Consider the following 17,309-nt stretch of genomic DNA (forward strand, 5'->3'; position numbering starts at 1 on the left):
TCAGTAGCATCCTTGCAATTTGTTGGAAAAGAAAGCTAGAGCTGAGTATCATCTGCATATTGGTGATACTGCAGCCCAAACCTCCTGATGACCCCTCCCAGTGGCTTCCTATAGATATTAAATGTTCAGAGATATGATAAGAGTCATTCCATGGGCAAGAATGCTGGAAAGGAAAGGAGCAAGTAAAGAGTGGGCTCTGCTAAAACAAGAGCTCTTGCAAGCTCAAGCCATCTGTATTACAAGACAGAAGCATGATAGGGAATCCAAGAAGCCAAGGTGGATGAACAGAGAACTCCATGATGAGCTAAGTGAGAAAAAGGAAATGTTCAAGAAATTGAGGGAAGGACATACCTCTAAAGAAGAGTTATCTGCAGGTCTCTAAGCACTGTAGGTCAGCCATTAGAGAGGCCACAGTTCTGAGTGACTATGGGGAGGATTAGGGCAGGCCCAAGATGGGGTGGTTACTAGTTAGTAGGGCTTGGGGAAGGGCGTTGAGAGAGTAGAGAACCTACCTTAAGTTTTACCCCAGTCAAATTAAAGGAAGCAAATGGATTGCACAGCTCCCTTGCTCTCAACTTCCCTGTGCTGTGCCCCAAAAGTTATCTCAGGGACTGCTAAGATCCCTATTAATTTACAGAATGTATTTATTTATAGTATATATATCCCACCTTTCTGCCATTACAAGTCCTGTCAAGCCCCTAGAACTTTAACAATCAGCCTTTGGGGTCTTTGAACAGTTCCAGATGGTCAGGCCTTTCTACTCTACATCCAGAGGAAGAGGTCACCTAATGCCTCACCCTCCATATTCCCGCAGGATTCCTACACACCTGCCAGTCAACCCCCTATCCAGCGGAGGAGGAGACTCCCTACTCAGAGAGGCAATGCCAGATCTTAGATACCCAAATCCCAACCTACCAAATAGGGTTTTTGCCAATCACAGCCTGCACCAGGCTCATATACCAACAGAGTCCCAACTGACTCACCAGGCAGGACATTTCCTAAGACCAATGGGTACTCAGCATCGTGCTGTCAGAGTAGGCCATAGAATTTGCCTCTCTTCCAACCTGCGCTCCCCTGTCCTCCCACCCTCCCATCTCCTCTGCAGAGCATTTTGCAGAAGTTGACACCCTGTTCAGCAAGAATGCAATCAAGGAAGTGCCCACAAAAGATCAACACTCAGAGTTCTACTCTGGATACCTTCTGGTCAGGAAAAAGAGGGAGGAGTGAGACCCATCCTAGATCTGAGAAGCCTAAACAAGTTCCTGTCAACAAAAAAATTCAAAAACTTATAAGTTCCAGATGTCCTTCCTCTGTCACGCCAGAGGGTTTAGTTTGTAATACTGGACTTACTAGAAGCATGTGTCCACATCAGGATAAGGCCAGACCATCACAAGTACCTCCGCTTTCAGTGCGGTTCCTGCCAGTTCCGATATATGGTCCTTCCATTCGGGCTTGCTACATCGCCCAGGGTGTTCACCAAGGTAGTCGTGTTAGCAGTAGCATACCTAAGGAAATGGGGGTGCAAAATATACCCATACCTCCATGATTGGCTGATTGTAGCCAATTCCACACCAAAACTCAGGCTTACACCTTACTCTACAGGTATTCCAAGCATCAAATCTGCAGGTCAGTGCAAAGAAATCCAGTCTAGAACCCATGGAAAGAGTACCCTTCATAGGCACCCATCTAGACTCCACTCTAGCCGAAGCCTTCCTACCACCAGCAAGAATCCTGGCAATCAGGCTGAATATACCGCACTGCCAGAAGTCATGCTTTCAACCTGGTATTCTAATCCAAAATTTACCAGGGTTTATAGCCTTCACAAATCAATGTTGCCTCATGCAAGGCTATGCATGTACCCACTCCAGTTGTGGTTCGTCCGAGCTCGCAACCCCCTCCATCACCACCAATCCAAAAAACTAAGCATCCCAAGACTTGTGATATGGTCCCTACAATGATGGACCCTAACTGACAATCTCCTCATAGGGGTCCCTTTCCATCCTCCCATACCACAGACTGTGCTAACTACAGATGCCTCCCTGTCAGCCTGGGAAGGTGTCAGTCAGAAGACCATGTTCCTCCCAGAAGCACTGCTTGAAATCATTGTGCTAGAGCTGAAAGCCATGCACTATGGCCTTTTGGCCTTTCACTCACAGGTTTCCAGCAAAAGCATCTAAATAGCCACAGACAATCTGATGACTGTGTTCTACATAAACAGGGCAGCTCATGCTCTCACTTGCTATGCCACATATCCACCCTAACCTGGAAATGGGCAGTCTCCAACCACACTACCATTCTACCTATTCATACAGCTGGGTCAGCAACCAACTAGTGGATTTTTTCAGTCGTGATTCTTTAGCACCTCACGAATCAGGACTCAAGTGGGGATTTGTGGCCGCGATTTTCCACTCCTGAGGAATGCCCACAATAGAGTTATTTGCCACCAGTTGACACAGGAAATGCAAATACTTCAGTTCCCAAGATGTATGAGATCCACACTTGCTGGGAGACACATTTCAAATCCAGTGGACAAGGGTCCTGCTATACGCTTCTCCCCTGTTGTCACTGATTCCCAGAATCCTTTACAAAATGAGACAAGAACACATGTCTGCCATCCTGATAGTTCTCTTCTGGCCTAAGCAATTGTGGTTCCCAACACTCCAACCGTGTCCCTCAGCTGCTACTGCACTCCCACAGGAACCTACCCTCCTCCTACAGGGCCTATTCCTATATCCGGGGATTGGCAGCCTACATTTAATAGCATGGCTCAATCAATAACCAACAGACATTTTTCTGAACCCTTCAAAGAGGTTCTGATTGAAGCCAGAAAACCTTCCAGCTGGAGTTCCTATACAGCCAAATGGAAATGTTTCTGTACGTGGGCCACAGAGCAGGTTTGAGACCCAGTCTATTGCCCAATAGAGAAGGTTTTTGAGTACCTCCTAAACCTAGTCAGAGAGGAGGCCTGTCATCCACCTCCATTCAAATCCATCTAGCAGCTATAGCATGTTTTCCTGGTCAGGTTGATGGGAAGCCCCTATTTGTGCAAAGGGAATCCAGATTTTTAGTCAAGGGATTACTGAAAATTTCCTCCATTTGAGACTCCGGTCCCTCAGTGAACCCTCATGCTCCCATGCTCTCACAATTTACAAGTAATCCATTGGAACTAATGGCCACCTGCCAAATTCTTCTGCTAACCATGAAAACCGTTTTTCTGGTTGCAGTAACAGCAGCCAGACATGTAGCGAACTTCAGGCACTGAGACACGACTCTCACTTCCTGAAAATATATGACACTAGGGTAGTCCTCTGTGCTTCTCCACAGTTCCCACCCAAAGTAACATCCAGGTTCCACCTAAACCAAGACATCACTCTGACAGTATTATCCATCAGCTGCTTTTCGCTGTGGTTTCTTTGTTGATTCCATCTGCAAGACTCCTCCTGCACCTTTGCAAGACACTACCTGGTGGACGTAGATACCATGAGAGACATGTCGGTGGGAAGAGCGGTCTTGCAAGCACTGTTCAACTGAGAGCTCACACCCACCTTCCAGAGACTGATAAATCAACTCACTAATCTCCCATGTGGGACTGCACAGGTATCATGATGATGAAAACAGGATTGCACTTACCTATTACTGTTGTTCATCAAGTGGTCACCTGGGCAATCACACAACCCTCCCTCCTGCCCTGCTGTGATCTCTTTACATAACCTGAGAAGCTTACCTCAGTCCAGTGGAAGCAGAGGAAGTGAAGGATGGGTGCTCCACCACCTTTATGTCACTCTGGGAAAGATGGGAAACCGTGGGGGAGGAGGACAGTATGCCTCTAGGTGTTTTGAGCTTCAAAAAATCCTCTCCGCAGCAGGTCTGCACATGTGCGGTACCCATGTGTGCCTGCACCGGTGACCACTCAAACAACAGTTACAGGTAAATGCAGCCCTGTTTTTTGCAGCAAGTATCCGGAAACGATAGGGTGATGCACCTTTAGGAAATCTGAGTTGGCTGTTATAAGTAGGAAAGTACCATGGTTACTGAGTGTCCTATATCCCACATGTCAAAGCTCTCTGAAAATGTGCCTCTTGTCTTGTGCCTGAACAAGTTCAAAGGCACCTGCAGAGCTAGGAGAGTGTAGGCATGTGTATCACTTTCTTGTCTGACATAAGAAGTGTCATGTGCAAAGACCTAACTGGTCTCATGTAGATCTTTCCAACATTTCTGGGCTAGGTTGACTACAAGTACAAGTAGCAAACAATTGTATTTTCAATATCACTCAGAGGCACTATACTCCTACCATATACATCTTTCCCTCTCCTATTGTCTGTGTTTTGGTGACAAAAGAATTTTTTTCAGTTTTATGTGGCAATGAACTGTTGCTTAGGGATTGTTGCTAGCACTGCATTAGCTAAATAGAATTCTCCATGTCTTATGAACCCTTCTAAATAATGGGTTGGATCTTAACACTAGCTAATGGAAGGAATTTGTGGGAGTGAATATTTCCCACTTTCTTCCCCACCTGTGAGCCATCTGCTGAAAGGTGGGAGATTCAGAGGTTGATGTGAAGTAGGAGGTCCTATTCACAAACCTTAATTCCATTTAGGCAGTCTTCCAAAGATTGAGGGTCTATAATGACGAAGGGTTTGAGTTCTCATTTCTGAGTTTCCCCCATATGTTTTTAAGTTCGGAGAGGTGTGGCTGCTTGTACCTTTTAGCTAAACCACAGATAAATTTGGATGTTAAATTTTTAACAATTATATATATTCAGCTCCCTGTTAAGATTTGGTGGTTTAGAGAAATTTACCTCCCAAGTGTTTATTTGTTATAATAATGTAACTTTTATCAAATGATTGTTATCTGGGTTCACAGTGTTTTCTGTTGTGTTATTTCTTGTAACAGCCTGTGGCCATATGCAGTAAAATTGAACTTGAAAGGTGGTAGACTCTTCCAAACAAACTGCCATGTGGCATGGCATGCTACAGTAAAGTTTGCCTCTCACACATCTGCATGTACATATAAGTGCAGATATAGATACAGAAAAAGTGTACATAAGGGGTATGCAATTGTAATGCAGAGTTGTCCAGATCACTCCTGGTTCAGTGCGATAAGATGTCACATCCTATGGATTACATTGACTTACACTGAGTGTCAGTGAGAAAGGCGGACAATAAATAACGTACATAAATAAAAAAAATTACAATTATTTATTTTTGTGCTGGTTCTGCAGTAATTTGGTCACCTGGGAGCTGGAGTTTGTAAAGGATAGTGTCATTTGGGTGGGCCCTGTATTTTTTAAAAGCTTAAAAGTGTGCCAAAACAAAATCTCTCTTGTAGGGATGGGCTTGGTCATACAGCTCAAGAACTGGCAATACCTGCAGCAGGCTTTGGCACTTGTTACTGGGCAAAGGAGGATTTGGTGTAATAGGTAATCCAATAGGTATAACTATGGGCAGAACTGCCTGCCAAGGCCTTAAGTAGAATCACTGACTCATCCCTTCCTGCCCTGCCTCTCATGATCTTCCTAAGTTCACAGAATCAGCATTGCTCTCAGATGGCCATCTAGCATCTGCTTAAAAACCTCTAAAGAAGGAGAGCCCACCACCTCCTGAGGAAGCCTGTTCCACTGAGGAACCATGCTAACTGTCAGGAAGTTCTTCCTAATGTTTAGCCAAAAATTCTTTTGATTTAATTTCAACCTGTTGCTTCTGGTATGACCTTCTGGGGCATCAGAAAACAATTCCTAGCCATCCTCTATATGGCAGCCATTTAAATATTCAAAGATGGCTATCATATCACCTCTCAATCCTCTCCTCTCCAGGCTAAACGTACTCATCTCCTTCAACCTTTCCTCATAGGACTTGGCCTCCAGATCCCTCATCATCTTCATTGCCCTTCTCTGGACACGTTCCAGCTTGACTACATCCTTCTTAAACTGTGGTGGCCAAAACTGAAGACAAGTGAGGTCTAACTAGAGCAGAGTAAAGTGATACCATCACTTTGTGTGATCTGGACACTGTACTTTTGTTGATATATACACTACTTAATATCATTCTCCCTCTCTTTTGTATTTCAGGGCCTTAAACTCTGGAGTTGAGTATTACTGGGACCAGCTGAATGAGACCGTCTTCACTGTGCATTCCAACAGTAGGAGCGCTGAGCGGCCTGGGTAAGCTCCTTGGAGGATTCGTGTAGAGGCAACCAGTCAGGGATGCAAGTACATGCCTTTGTGCATTTATTCCTCTTGAGTTTACAAGGGATGGCCTTGAGCAGTGATTGTGTTTCCCTCATTTTCTCTTTTGACAGAAGCTCTGAGTATTTAAAATCCCCCCCTTCCAAACTTGGTTAGCAACAGCTGGCGTGATAACTGTAGTTATATTTGGTCAAGCCAGTAGTGCAGGTTGCAATACATCCGTCAACAATGGCCCTTCCAGCTGTCAGTAATTCCCCTTTGGGAGCCATATGTGGCTCTGTGTACGAAAAACATTACATGAAACTAAAACAAATGATGGTGAAGGAAGTGCTGTGAAAATAATGGACTAGTTACGACTTAAAGCAATTATGGCAATGATGATCTCGGGGACAGTAGCTGTAAGAGTAGTCCTAATCTCTTTACTCAAAATCAAATATAAAGATAGAAAAATAAAGAATAACAAAATCAGCTTGTTTCCAGGGACACGGAGAGTGTGGTGGCCTTGCCTCTTAACACTTAGATGTAATTTTCTCCCTTTCTGTTGCTTCAGAACTAGCCGAGTCACATGGAGGACAGACAGGGACATGGGCCTAATGAATGCCATAGGCCTGCAGCCACGTAACCCGACCACCTCTGTCACATCACAGGGCACCCAGACCCTGACTCCTCAGCTGCAAAATGCAGAGACACAAACTGAGAGGGAAGTTCAGGAGCCAGGAGGTGCTGCCTCAGGGACTGCAGACGGTAAGCGCTGAGACGGAATGGCTCTTGACACCCCAAAATCTATCCTGGAACCTACACTGGAATCACCAGGATTCTTACAGGCAGGACATAGCTGCATACAGATGCTGCATTATCTCACATTATTTCAAATTACTGTCTTTAGTTACGACCTTCTTGCAAGCTGTCATACTTTAAAAGTCAAGGAACTTTGTAACTGTTTCCCAGTAGGTTCTCTTGGTTTTTTACTTTGCTTCTGCGTGCTGTACGTGTAACACTTTCCCTTCTTGATTTAGAAATGTCTGCCTCTAACACATTCTTCGGAAATCATTACATGGCCTCAGGTCACTGGTCTTTCCTCAGTCAGAAGGCAAATGGCTATGGGTGGGACCTTTTTCCAACTGCACAATATGCCCTTTATAGTGGTTACAAGAGCATCTTTCACCCTCCAGTCCCCCTGAAAGTGTGGCTTTCCTAAATTGTCAACTCTGCAGGAACATCGCTTACCAGTCAAAGACAGTTTGGTGCCTGACATTCTCTCTGCTGTTGAGTTAATGCCAGCAGATGATCTGACCTCTCCACATATCTGAATAGATTTTTTTATCGTTAGATCCCGAGGTAGGCAGGCACCCTGCCCTGATTCCCTTTGTTAATGGTTCTTTTGTTTAAGCCTTGGGGTACAGTACACAAAGGAAAAAAGCATCACAAAAGAAAGCATCTTGAGATTCTGAAGTCTGGTTTGATTAGGACTGCTCAGACACTGTAGGGATATACCTGGCCACATGTTGTAAATTTTTCAATACAGCTGCAGATTACACTAATGTATGCGAAGGCTGTCTAATATTATTTTTCATCTAATCCATATAATTGATAACTGCACATCTTGTTCCGCTTTAGCAATGTGGGACTTTTTGAGATGGTGATATATTACTCTGTCAGAATAGTGCAGTAATTGGGGCTCTAGGATAGATGGGACAGCTGTGAAGAGGAAAGCAGCTTTTCTTATTGGCACTTAGAATGTCCGCTAGGGGTGCCAACCTCCAGGTGCCACCTGGAGATCTTCCACTCTTTCAGTTGCTCTCCAGATGACCAAGATCAGTTCCCCTGTAGAAAATGGCTGCTTTGGAGGGTGGACTCTATGACATTATATCCTGCTGAGGTTGCTTCCCTCCCCAAACCCCGCCCTTCTCAGGCTCCACCCCCTAAATCTCCAGGTATTTCCCAACCCAGAGCTAGCAACCCCTAAGGTCCATCCTCTCTAAGCCTTCAGCTTTTAGAAGTTTCTGTGAAACTCTGAGGGTTGGAAACTTGTTTTCTTTTTCATATTTAAAGCTGGGATTCTAAAGACTCTGTCAGATGTACTAGAATTTATGTTGGAAGCCAAATGTTTCCATTGTGCCATGTCAATGAAGAGATTGGGATGGATGCTACCCCATCCTACCACTCCACTGATCAGTGCATGGAGTCTTCTTCCTACTTAAGTAGCTCATCTGTTGGAGGAAAAGCCACTTAAATTAAGTTGGAGGAAAGCTCCTTAGGCTAGATGAAGGCTTCATACTATGATCAGTAGAGTAGTACGATTGTGTAGGTTCCACCCCAGTATCAGAAGATGTACCAGTCTGCACACAGAGGAAATAAAATGATTTACCAGCAAATCAGATTGTTACCATGGTAAAGTAAATCTTCAGAGTGTTGCTGCAATGCCTTTCTGTAGGTGCTAGGCTCTGAAAATGTTATGTTCCCTAGCAATACACTTTACAGATGAACATATGAGGTCATAGAGCCTTGTCTGTTCATCTCAAGAACCAGTTCACATTTTGCTCCAAGCAAAGCCTGAAGTGTTTAGAAATGTCAAGACTGTTCACAATGATCATAAAATCAGAGGCTGCCGTGTGATGATAGTCCTCCCTTCTGGTTTTTGTTTAAGAATTAACTGAGGCAGCAGGTTTTATAGGGGTACCAGGAAATGCAGTATTTGGCTGCATATTGAATAGATATTGATACTTCCAAGAGAAAATGTCTTCCTCTCTACAGAATTGAGCATTCTGGGCATTAGTGGGGGCCCCAATGTAAAAATTTAACAGCCACACGATCTGCACCTTTCCTGAGAATAATTAGTCAAGGTTGAAGTTTGAAAGCTGTAACCTGTTTGTTTCCTCCTCTTTTACATTTGGGGAGACTGCTGCTGACAAGAATAGAGCTTCTGGTCAGATGCCATCTGGTCAGTGGTGGTCAGCCAACTAACTGCCAGTACTTTATTCTTAATGGTGTGGTATATCTGCAGACTTTTGATTTAATTGGTTTCATTGTTAAAAGTATTTTGACTAGGTAATGCATTAGTAGAATTAACTGTAGGTATGGGGGAGAGAGAGGAGAGGGGTAGAAATCTGGAGTCTGTATATGTTTCTGTTATCTGGATTGTTGTGTGTGTTTTTTAACTAAAAGAGATCAACTTGAAGAGTGTGTCCACAGTAGCTTTTTGTTTGCATTCCTTTAAAAAATATATTTATTGATAATTCTATATACAAGAAAAGGAAGTGAAAGAAAAACTTGAAATGATGCAAAGAGAACAAAATACCTTAAATTGTGTTAAAGAATATGCAATTTTAGTTATTTATTTTACCTAAAACAGCTAAATCCTATAATGACTCCTTCAGCAATGAAGTGTTATTCCTTTTTTCCCAGTAATTGGCCTAAACCAATCTTGCAGTTTACCAACATACGAATTACCAAAAATTTTCTAATCCTACACACAGAATTGTCTTTTTTCCTTTATAAATCCAGCAACAATGCTTAAAATCGTACTTCCGACATCTGTGATTTCTGTTTCCAAAACTTTAGGGAATCTGGTTTACAGAGTTAAATACCGCTGAATTTTATAGCCATTTTCTCTCAGCATTGAGCATACTATATATTCCTTCTCTTACAAATATGTTCATGTACTAGTTGGAAGTCTCATTCTTTATGTTTGTTCCTTATTTTCAAATAGGGGCTAATATAATTGTGAAAGTGAGTTGATTTTTCAAACATCCAATGTTCAAATTAGGGGTATTCACCAGCTTTTTTCGGTATTTTTCAGGTTTGGGTTTAATAGACCCAATTTTAAAAAACACACACGTAAAAGCCCAATCCCCATACCGGTATGGGGGGAGGGATTCTGGCTTTCCCCACAATATTTCAGGTCTACTAAACCTGAACCTGAAAAATTCCCCATCGCTTCTGAACTGCTGCTGCCTCCCAGACCCACATGGAGTTCGGAGGTAGCAGCGCAGAGCTGAATGCTGGCCTCAGCCAAGCCCAGCGTTCATCTCTGTGCCGCCTGCTGCCTCTGAGACCCAAACGGGAGCTGCAGAGTTCTGCGCTGGCCTGGCTGGCCAGCAGGTAAGTGCAGAGGAGAGGGAGGAAAGGAGGTGGAGAGGGGATTCCCCCCTGTCTTTTTTAATGGCGGCAGGGCTGAAGTGCCCGCCCCAAAATGCTGGAAAATTCAGCATTATTCAGGATTCGCTTTTTGGCTCCCTTTAAATCACCGCCATTTTAGGAGGAGAACCCCACCCCCACCCCCGCAAAATACTGATAAGGTATTTTTCGGGGGGAGGTTTGGTTTGGTTTTGCCAAATGCACACCCCTAGTTCAAACTGGGACAGCTCCTTTATACTGAATTTTTACAATCTTAATTCCTCTTAAACCTGCTTTGAAAATACTTGAAAAGGGGGTGGCCTTATTCCCATTAAATATCCAGTTACTATTAGTGCAGTCCTAAACAGAGATACACTGTTACAAATCCACTGAAGTCCATTGGCTTAAAACCCTGCTTAGGAGTGCGCTGAATAATTGTCGCAAGTATTCCCATGTCTTAAATAATCAATGACTTCAATTCTTATTCGGCTGTGGATCAAAAGCATCTGAAACTATGGGAGACTAATCTGGGCATAATTTTTAAATTTATCCCAAATTCCCAGCAATTTGTTCAGTTTTAAATTTTCTTCTCTCAGTAATGGTCTTCTTTAATGACATCCACAGTAACACCATTGCTGGAGTTACAAAATAATTGCTTTAATGTGCTTAGAGCTTCTTCTGAAGTATCATTTCTCCAATTCTAGTATCCCATTCAGACAATTTGCTTGGCAATATAAGCACAAATCAGGTACTGCTAAAACCACCCTTGGCCTTACATTTTAAAATCTGCTCTAGCCTTTCCTCCACCATTCTTGTTGACTTCCATTTCACTTTTGCTCCTCTTGAATCTTCATATGCTCCTTTCCCCCAAAATTGTAAGATCAACAAAAACATTAATGTTGCCTAATTACACTTGAAAAAGGAGCCGCAGAACCTTGAGATAAATTGTCAAGTGGCCAGGTTCCAAAATCGTGGTTTAGCTTCTGCCAAAAGAAATTAGCAGGCAAAATTAACAAGGTGTCTACATAAAGAGGTGTATGGGATTTAATGGCTCATATTCACTGCTAAAAATAAATGTAAAAGAGAAAAACTCTGATAATGACGCAGAAAAGGTAGGACAAGATGTAGGAAGGGAAGGACAGGACTTCTGTCCAGCCTAGAGATGCTTGAACACCTGTTGGTTTGGCTCACATCCTGTTTGCCAGTTGCAAAAAGGGAACTGGTTTTTTTGATGATCAGTTCAGTAGATCATTAGTTTTTCATTGGTGTTTGACGGGTTGCATAACTATATTCCTTCCTAACTACACAGCGTAATTGGCTTTTTGAATGTGCATGTTCACACAGTGTGAATGCCTGCTTAACAGAGCCTTTCGATCTCTAACTTCACTTTGTTTTATCCTTCCTTAAATATTCTGCTTTTGGTTGTGGGAATGGGTTAGAAACCCACTCTCAGTTCAGCAAGGAGCAAGCTTCTAATTCACTCCCATCTGAAACAGCAGTTAGAGATCAGAGGTTTCATGTCTCTAACTTTGCGGTGTTTCGGCTTCCCCTAAAACAACTCCTAGAGTGGGTTTCTAATCTACCCCCATGATGATAATGGGCCACAAGTCACTCTGAATTGGCAGTGTCTTTGTGCATGCATAGTTTGATGAAAATCTGGTGCAAATCAGTTCAGCAAGCATTTGTGGTTGCGGCATCTGAACTGAACAGATCAGGTGATAGACCTGCATCTGAGCAACACCTCAGATATGATCAGTTTCGCTGTAGAACATGTTCATGGCAACATTCGTGCATCCCTAGTCCAGACCAACCACACAAAACCCTATGCTGTGCGGATGAGAGAGAAGATTTGGTGTGAAAACTGTAGTGCAAATATTGATGTATTGTGGGATACGTTATGGATGGGGTACCCTTCTTGCTTGGTCACAAAATTATATTTATGGTCACCTTTAGAATCAGAAGGCAAGATTTTTAATCGACATTTTGTTGCTCTGAAGTATGTCCATTGGACCACACTAATGGGCACCTCACACATTACATTTTTAGATTTAAAATTAGGTGTTCATCTAGGAAACATGAATGTAAAGTATAATTGTGATACATGCATGTTTATAAACATTTACACTCTTTGACAAACCTGACTTTACATGTGAGTAATGTGTGAAATGGTTCTCTCTCTGGAGTTTCTGCCATGATAAGAATAGAAATTGTTACAAAATTCCAAGCTGGGGGTGAGAAGTCAAATACTTACTCCTGAAGTCTAGAAAACGGTGAGCAAGTGCAGCAGTTGCTTGCTGCGGTGCTAGTGCCATTGCTAGGCAGTCCTACCCTATCACATACCCAACACTTAACTGACAAGGGAGGAATGCAGCAGCAGCCAGACTAGTGTCTTCTGGGGAGCCTGAGAAATGGAGCCTCCAAAGCCTCTTGTGCCATGTGGCCTACTAGCGATGTAAGTGTGCTCAGAATAAACTAGCAGTGTTTGGACCTTAAAGATAAGGTCTTGCTGCTGTCACAGGTCCTCCAGATCAGCCCTCCATGCTTGTGTCCCTGCTTCTCCTTGAGAGGGTGAGTTTGGGGGAAAGATGGGGATCAGTGAAGGGGGTTGGGGCCAGGCAAGATCCCCTGTTCTTGTTCTTGTCAAGCTTTCTTGGAAGAAGGCTGAAAAGGGCCCAAGAATGCTCAGTGAAAGTTTGGAAGAACCAAGGCAATTACATGGTGAGCCACAGGGAGCTCTATAAAAACAACAACCATGTTCTTTGTCAGTCAGATCACATGGTTGGGATTCAGGAATTCCTAAATGAATATCCCATATCTTTTTCTAGCTCAGTATGAAATGATTGGATTTTCCTGTACATTGGGAATAAAGGTTTCCTACAGTATTTCCCCAGGAGTCTATGAGGATTGATTAGTATTTGTAAAGAGCTTTGTTGATGTAAATGGTTACAAGACAGTGTACTATTGGTGGCACTCAGCAGGATAATAAAACAGATATTACTTTAGGAAATATTAAGCAACTGCTTCAGAATGAGGCCAAAGAGAAGAATTGTTTGTTACAGAAGGCATAGAGTTTACTCTTAAAATGTGCTTTCCTCTGTGCCAGAGTAGGCTCAGCACAGAGCTCAACTTGCAGATGTTAGTTTCTTGCGGAAAGACACAAAATATTATCTCAAAAATTAATCTGAGCTCAGTGTATGCCAGTAAATGCAACTCATTTCCCCCTATGCAAAGCTTTTCGCATTCTGTGTTTCTGAGAGCCTCTGCTCCTTCTTTGGAAGGATGATTACAATGTGAGTAAACATATTAAAAGTAAATCCCTCTAGTGCAGATGTTTCCTTTTCTGTCAGTTAATTGCTGTCTTGTGTACTTTGTTGCTTGTGAAGCTTGCATAAATCAAAGAAATAAATATAAGCTTGGCCAAAAGGCTGTGAGAATGGCGCAAAGAGATGTTTGAACAATAGACTCAAATGTCTTCTGCTACAGCTTCTAAAAGATACAGGGTTTGATCTGTGCAAAGATGAGCATTTTCAGGCCCCACGGTTTTCAGTGGAAAAAAATTAAATACATGTTTAACTCAACCATTTAAACAAGTGGAATTCAAAAGGGTTTAAATGTGGCTGGATTGTGTTTATAAGGCTTAGCATTTGTCTGTCTTCGTCAAGTTATGTAGATGCCAGAATACAAGTAGGGAGGAGCTGGCAGAACAGCGTGAGGAACCTTATAGTGTGACTCATCCTTGGAAAGCCACAAAGCATTTGTATTTAAAATAAACCAATTTTCATTTTCAGATCAGACTCCCAGGTAAGCCAGAATTGCAAAGGGAGACAGTGAAAACTGTCACATTAATGCCTGGGGTTTTCCCCATGACTTTGCTGTTTGTAGCTGACATAGTCCAAAGCCACACAAATGGACATGCTGCCTTCGTAGGGCTGGAAGGTCTATTATTGCTGGATGTCCCTCTCTGGGGAGCATCATATATTCATCCATTTGAGTTATACCTTTTGGATTCATATATACATTCCAAACCAAATAGCTAACCTGGATATTTTCAGAACTTGCTTCTGCTGTTCTCCAGGCTAATGGTGTTCTATTAATTGAGTTCATGCAGTGTCTAATTATGAACATGGCCCTAGATGGAGAATGTTAATCCCACAGATTAGGGCCATGTGCGAAGAAGGAAGATCTTTTGACAAACTTGGCAGGACACCCTGGGTTGCAGGGAAAAAATCCCGTACCTTTTTCTTAGATTGGAAAGTGGGGGTGGTAAAAAATCCCAAACAGTGAAGAGTTATTTGTGCAAGTGCAGACAATGTAGTCTTTGCCCATCTGGCCATGTACTTACTGGTATGGGGTTGGTTTCCCCTGCACCAGGTGGACTTGGGATGACTCCAGAGTGAGGACACAGGCCTCCGGATGGGGCGTGGGCCCAACATTTCATCTACCCTCCTTGCGGTGGAGGCAGCTAGTGGAGGGCTGACCTGGCTTGGGTGGGTGACATGTAGGAGGCAGTGGGGAAGAAGGGAGAGTGGGAGCTGCTGCCTGTTGCAGGAGTCAGGCAGGTGGAAGAGGTGGCACTGCAAGTTGGTGGGCTGGCTGGTGAGCGGGGGACCTGGAGAGTGGGCAGCCCTGTAAGGGAGAGGGGCGGAAAAGGATGGGATTCTCTCCCGCCCCTCTCCTCCACTTGTAAAAAGATAATTTTGGAAGGAAAATAATTCCTGTCTTCCTGATTATACACAATAACAACCACAAGAATGTATGGTCGAACACACACTAAAATGTGGTTATTTTCAAGGCAGATAAATTTTGAATTTGTATCCAGTGCTTAACTCTTCCAAATGGAGTAAAGTGAATTGGAATTAGTGGCACACTGAAGTTTCAGCCTATGAAAGGAAGTAATGTAGGAGAGCCTGTCTGCATAGAGAATATTCCAGATAGGCAAAGGTTAGGGTTGCCAACCACCAGGTGGAGCCTGGATATCTCCCAGAATTATAACTAATCTCGAGATTACAGATATTAGTTCCCCTGGAGAAAATGGCTGCTTTGGAGGAGGGCTGAATGGCTTTCGATCTTGCTGAGGTCCCTCCCCAGGTTCCAACCCAGGCTCTTCTCCAGGCTCTACCCCCAAATATCCAGTACTTTCCCAACTCAGAGCTGGCAACCCTAGTAACTGTGTTACCTATAGCAATGAAATAAAACAGTGTCATGAAAGCTTATGCTGGAATAAACTTTGTTAGTCTTCAGTGAGCTGCTGGACTACTGTTCTCTTTCTCTGCATAGAGAATGTTAACTCGTTTAGAACTTCAATAAAGGCTGTGTAACTTTCACACATTGTACATATGTCCTTGAATATATTAATTGCACTCATTGAGATGCTGGCTTTGGGCTGTTTGAAAGCCCTGGTGAGCCCACCCTCTGAGTGACATCCTCCTAGAACAAATGGCAAAGCAGTTCAAATGTTTAAGAAGAAGAAGAGTTGGTTTTTATATTCCAACTTTCTCTACCACTTAAGGGAGAATCAGACCATCTTACAATCCCCTTCCCCTCCCCACAACAGACACCCTGTGAGGTGGGTGGGGCTGAGAGAGCTCTAAGAGCTGTGACTCGCCCAAGGTCACCCAGCTGGCTTCATGTGGAGGAGTGGGGAAACCAGCCCAGTTCTCAGATTAGTCTCCGCCGCTCATGTGGAGGAGTGGGGAATCAAACCCAGTTCTCCAGATCAGAGTCCACCGCTCCAAACCACCACTCTTAACCACTACACCACGCAGGTTCTTCTTTGAGATGATTTCTGAAGTAGGGGCAGCTACAGTGAACAGATAGCAGCTGCTTTTTCCTCCATGTTACATGCACTCACATACTGTCCAGTCCTTTCACCTCTTGAATTGGTTCCTTAGCAAGCTTGAATTCAGTCTTTGTATGTTGGAACATCTGCTTTCCCTAGCTAGTCATATCTCTATCAAATTGTCCTAGAAGATCAAATGAGGATTATCTATCTGCAGTGAACACAAGAACACATGAAGCTGCCTTATACTGAACCAGACCCTTGGTCCATCAAAGTCAGTATTGTCTACTCAGACTGGCAACAGATCTCCAGGGTCTCAGGCGGACGTCTTTCACATCACCTACTTGCCTAGTCCCTTTAACTGGAGATGCCGGGGATTGAACCTGGGATCTTCTGCATGCCAAGCAGATGCTCTACCACTGAGCCACAGCCCCTCAGTCCCAACTTCCATTCACTGGTATCAGCATAGGAGCTGCTTCCTTTTATCACAGCCCTGTCCCACTTTAATAAATGTTCAAATTCAGGACTCAGATACTTTGTTCTTTCCCAAATGTCACCTGGCAAGCTCCAGTTTTCCTTCTCTAACAGATCTTGCAGTGGATGTCCATGTCCAGCCTTCCTTGTTGTGGTAGCTAGAAAACAATTGACTCAAAGGATTAGGCTTCTGAATTTAAGAAGGAACTGTATGCTGATGGACATTTCCTTACCATTTTATGATTATTAATCTTCTGCCCAACCTATAATGGAAGAAATTTTAAACGTTTATAGATCTCTGGGTATAAAATGTTCTAATATAGATAGGCACACAAGATTTTTTTATAAAGTATTGTTAAAAAAAAGCAGGGAAAATAAAATGCTTCACAATCATTATCAGTACAAAGCATCTATATAACTTTTTCTTACCTTTCATTAAACTTTACAGTGAGTTTTTAATTTTGGGGAAATTATCCAATACCCGTTCTGGACAGAATTTTATACATTGAAATTAATTCTGCTTCCAGAGGTGATTGTACCTTCAATCCACAATATTAAAATGTATATAAAACAAAAAATAAACATTATGTTTTCTTTGTAGTATGGTGTTAGATGGATAATGTGCCTAATGCTGAGTAACCAAAATAAAAACTATGACAGCCTGGTACCGAGGAGATCAGTATGGATATTGCTCAAACTTGGGTCACGTGCACTATAAAAGGACATCACACACATTTTTGTATCGTCCACTGAGAG

General features: G+C 43.1%; 1 protein-coding gene across 3 annotated transcripts in view; it reads left to right on the forward strand.

Moving 5' to 3' along the window:
- The window catches only part of AMBRA1 (autophagy and beclin 1 regulator 1), a 190,111-nt gene that overhangs the window by 162,369 nt on the left and 10,433 nt on the right, over positions 1–17,309 (forward strand). For all 3 annotated transcript variants that reach the window (XM_056851046.1, XM_056851047.1, XM_056851048.1), the window contains 2 exons: positions 6,068–6,160; positions 6,735–6,928. In XM_056851046.1, the coding sequence (XP_056707024.1) occupies positions 6,068–6,160; positions 6,735–6,928 (287 nt within the window). The remainder of the gene's footprint in view (positions 1–6,067; positions 6,161–6,734; positions 6,929–17,309) is intronic.

This window comes from Euleptes europaea, chromosome 6 (genome assembly GCF_029931775.1).
Source record: "Euleptes europaea isolate rEulEur1 chromosome 6, rEulEur1.hap1, whole genome shotgun sequence".
NCBI classification, from domain to species: domain Eukaryota; kingdom Metazoa; phylum Chordata; class Lepidosauria; order Squamata; family Sphaerodactylidae; genus Euleptes; species Euleptes europaea.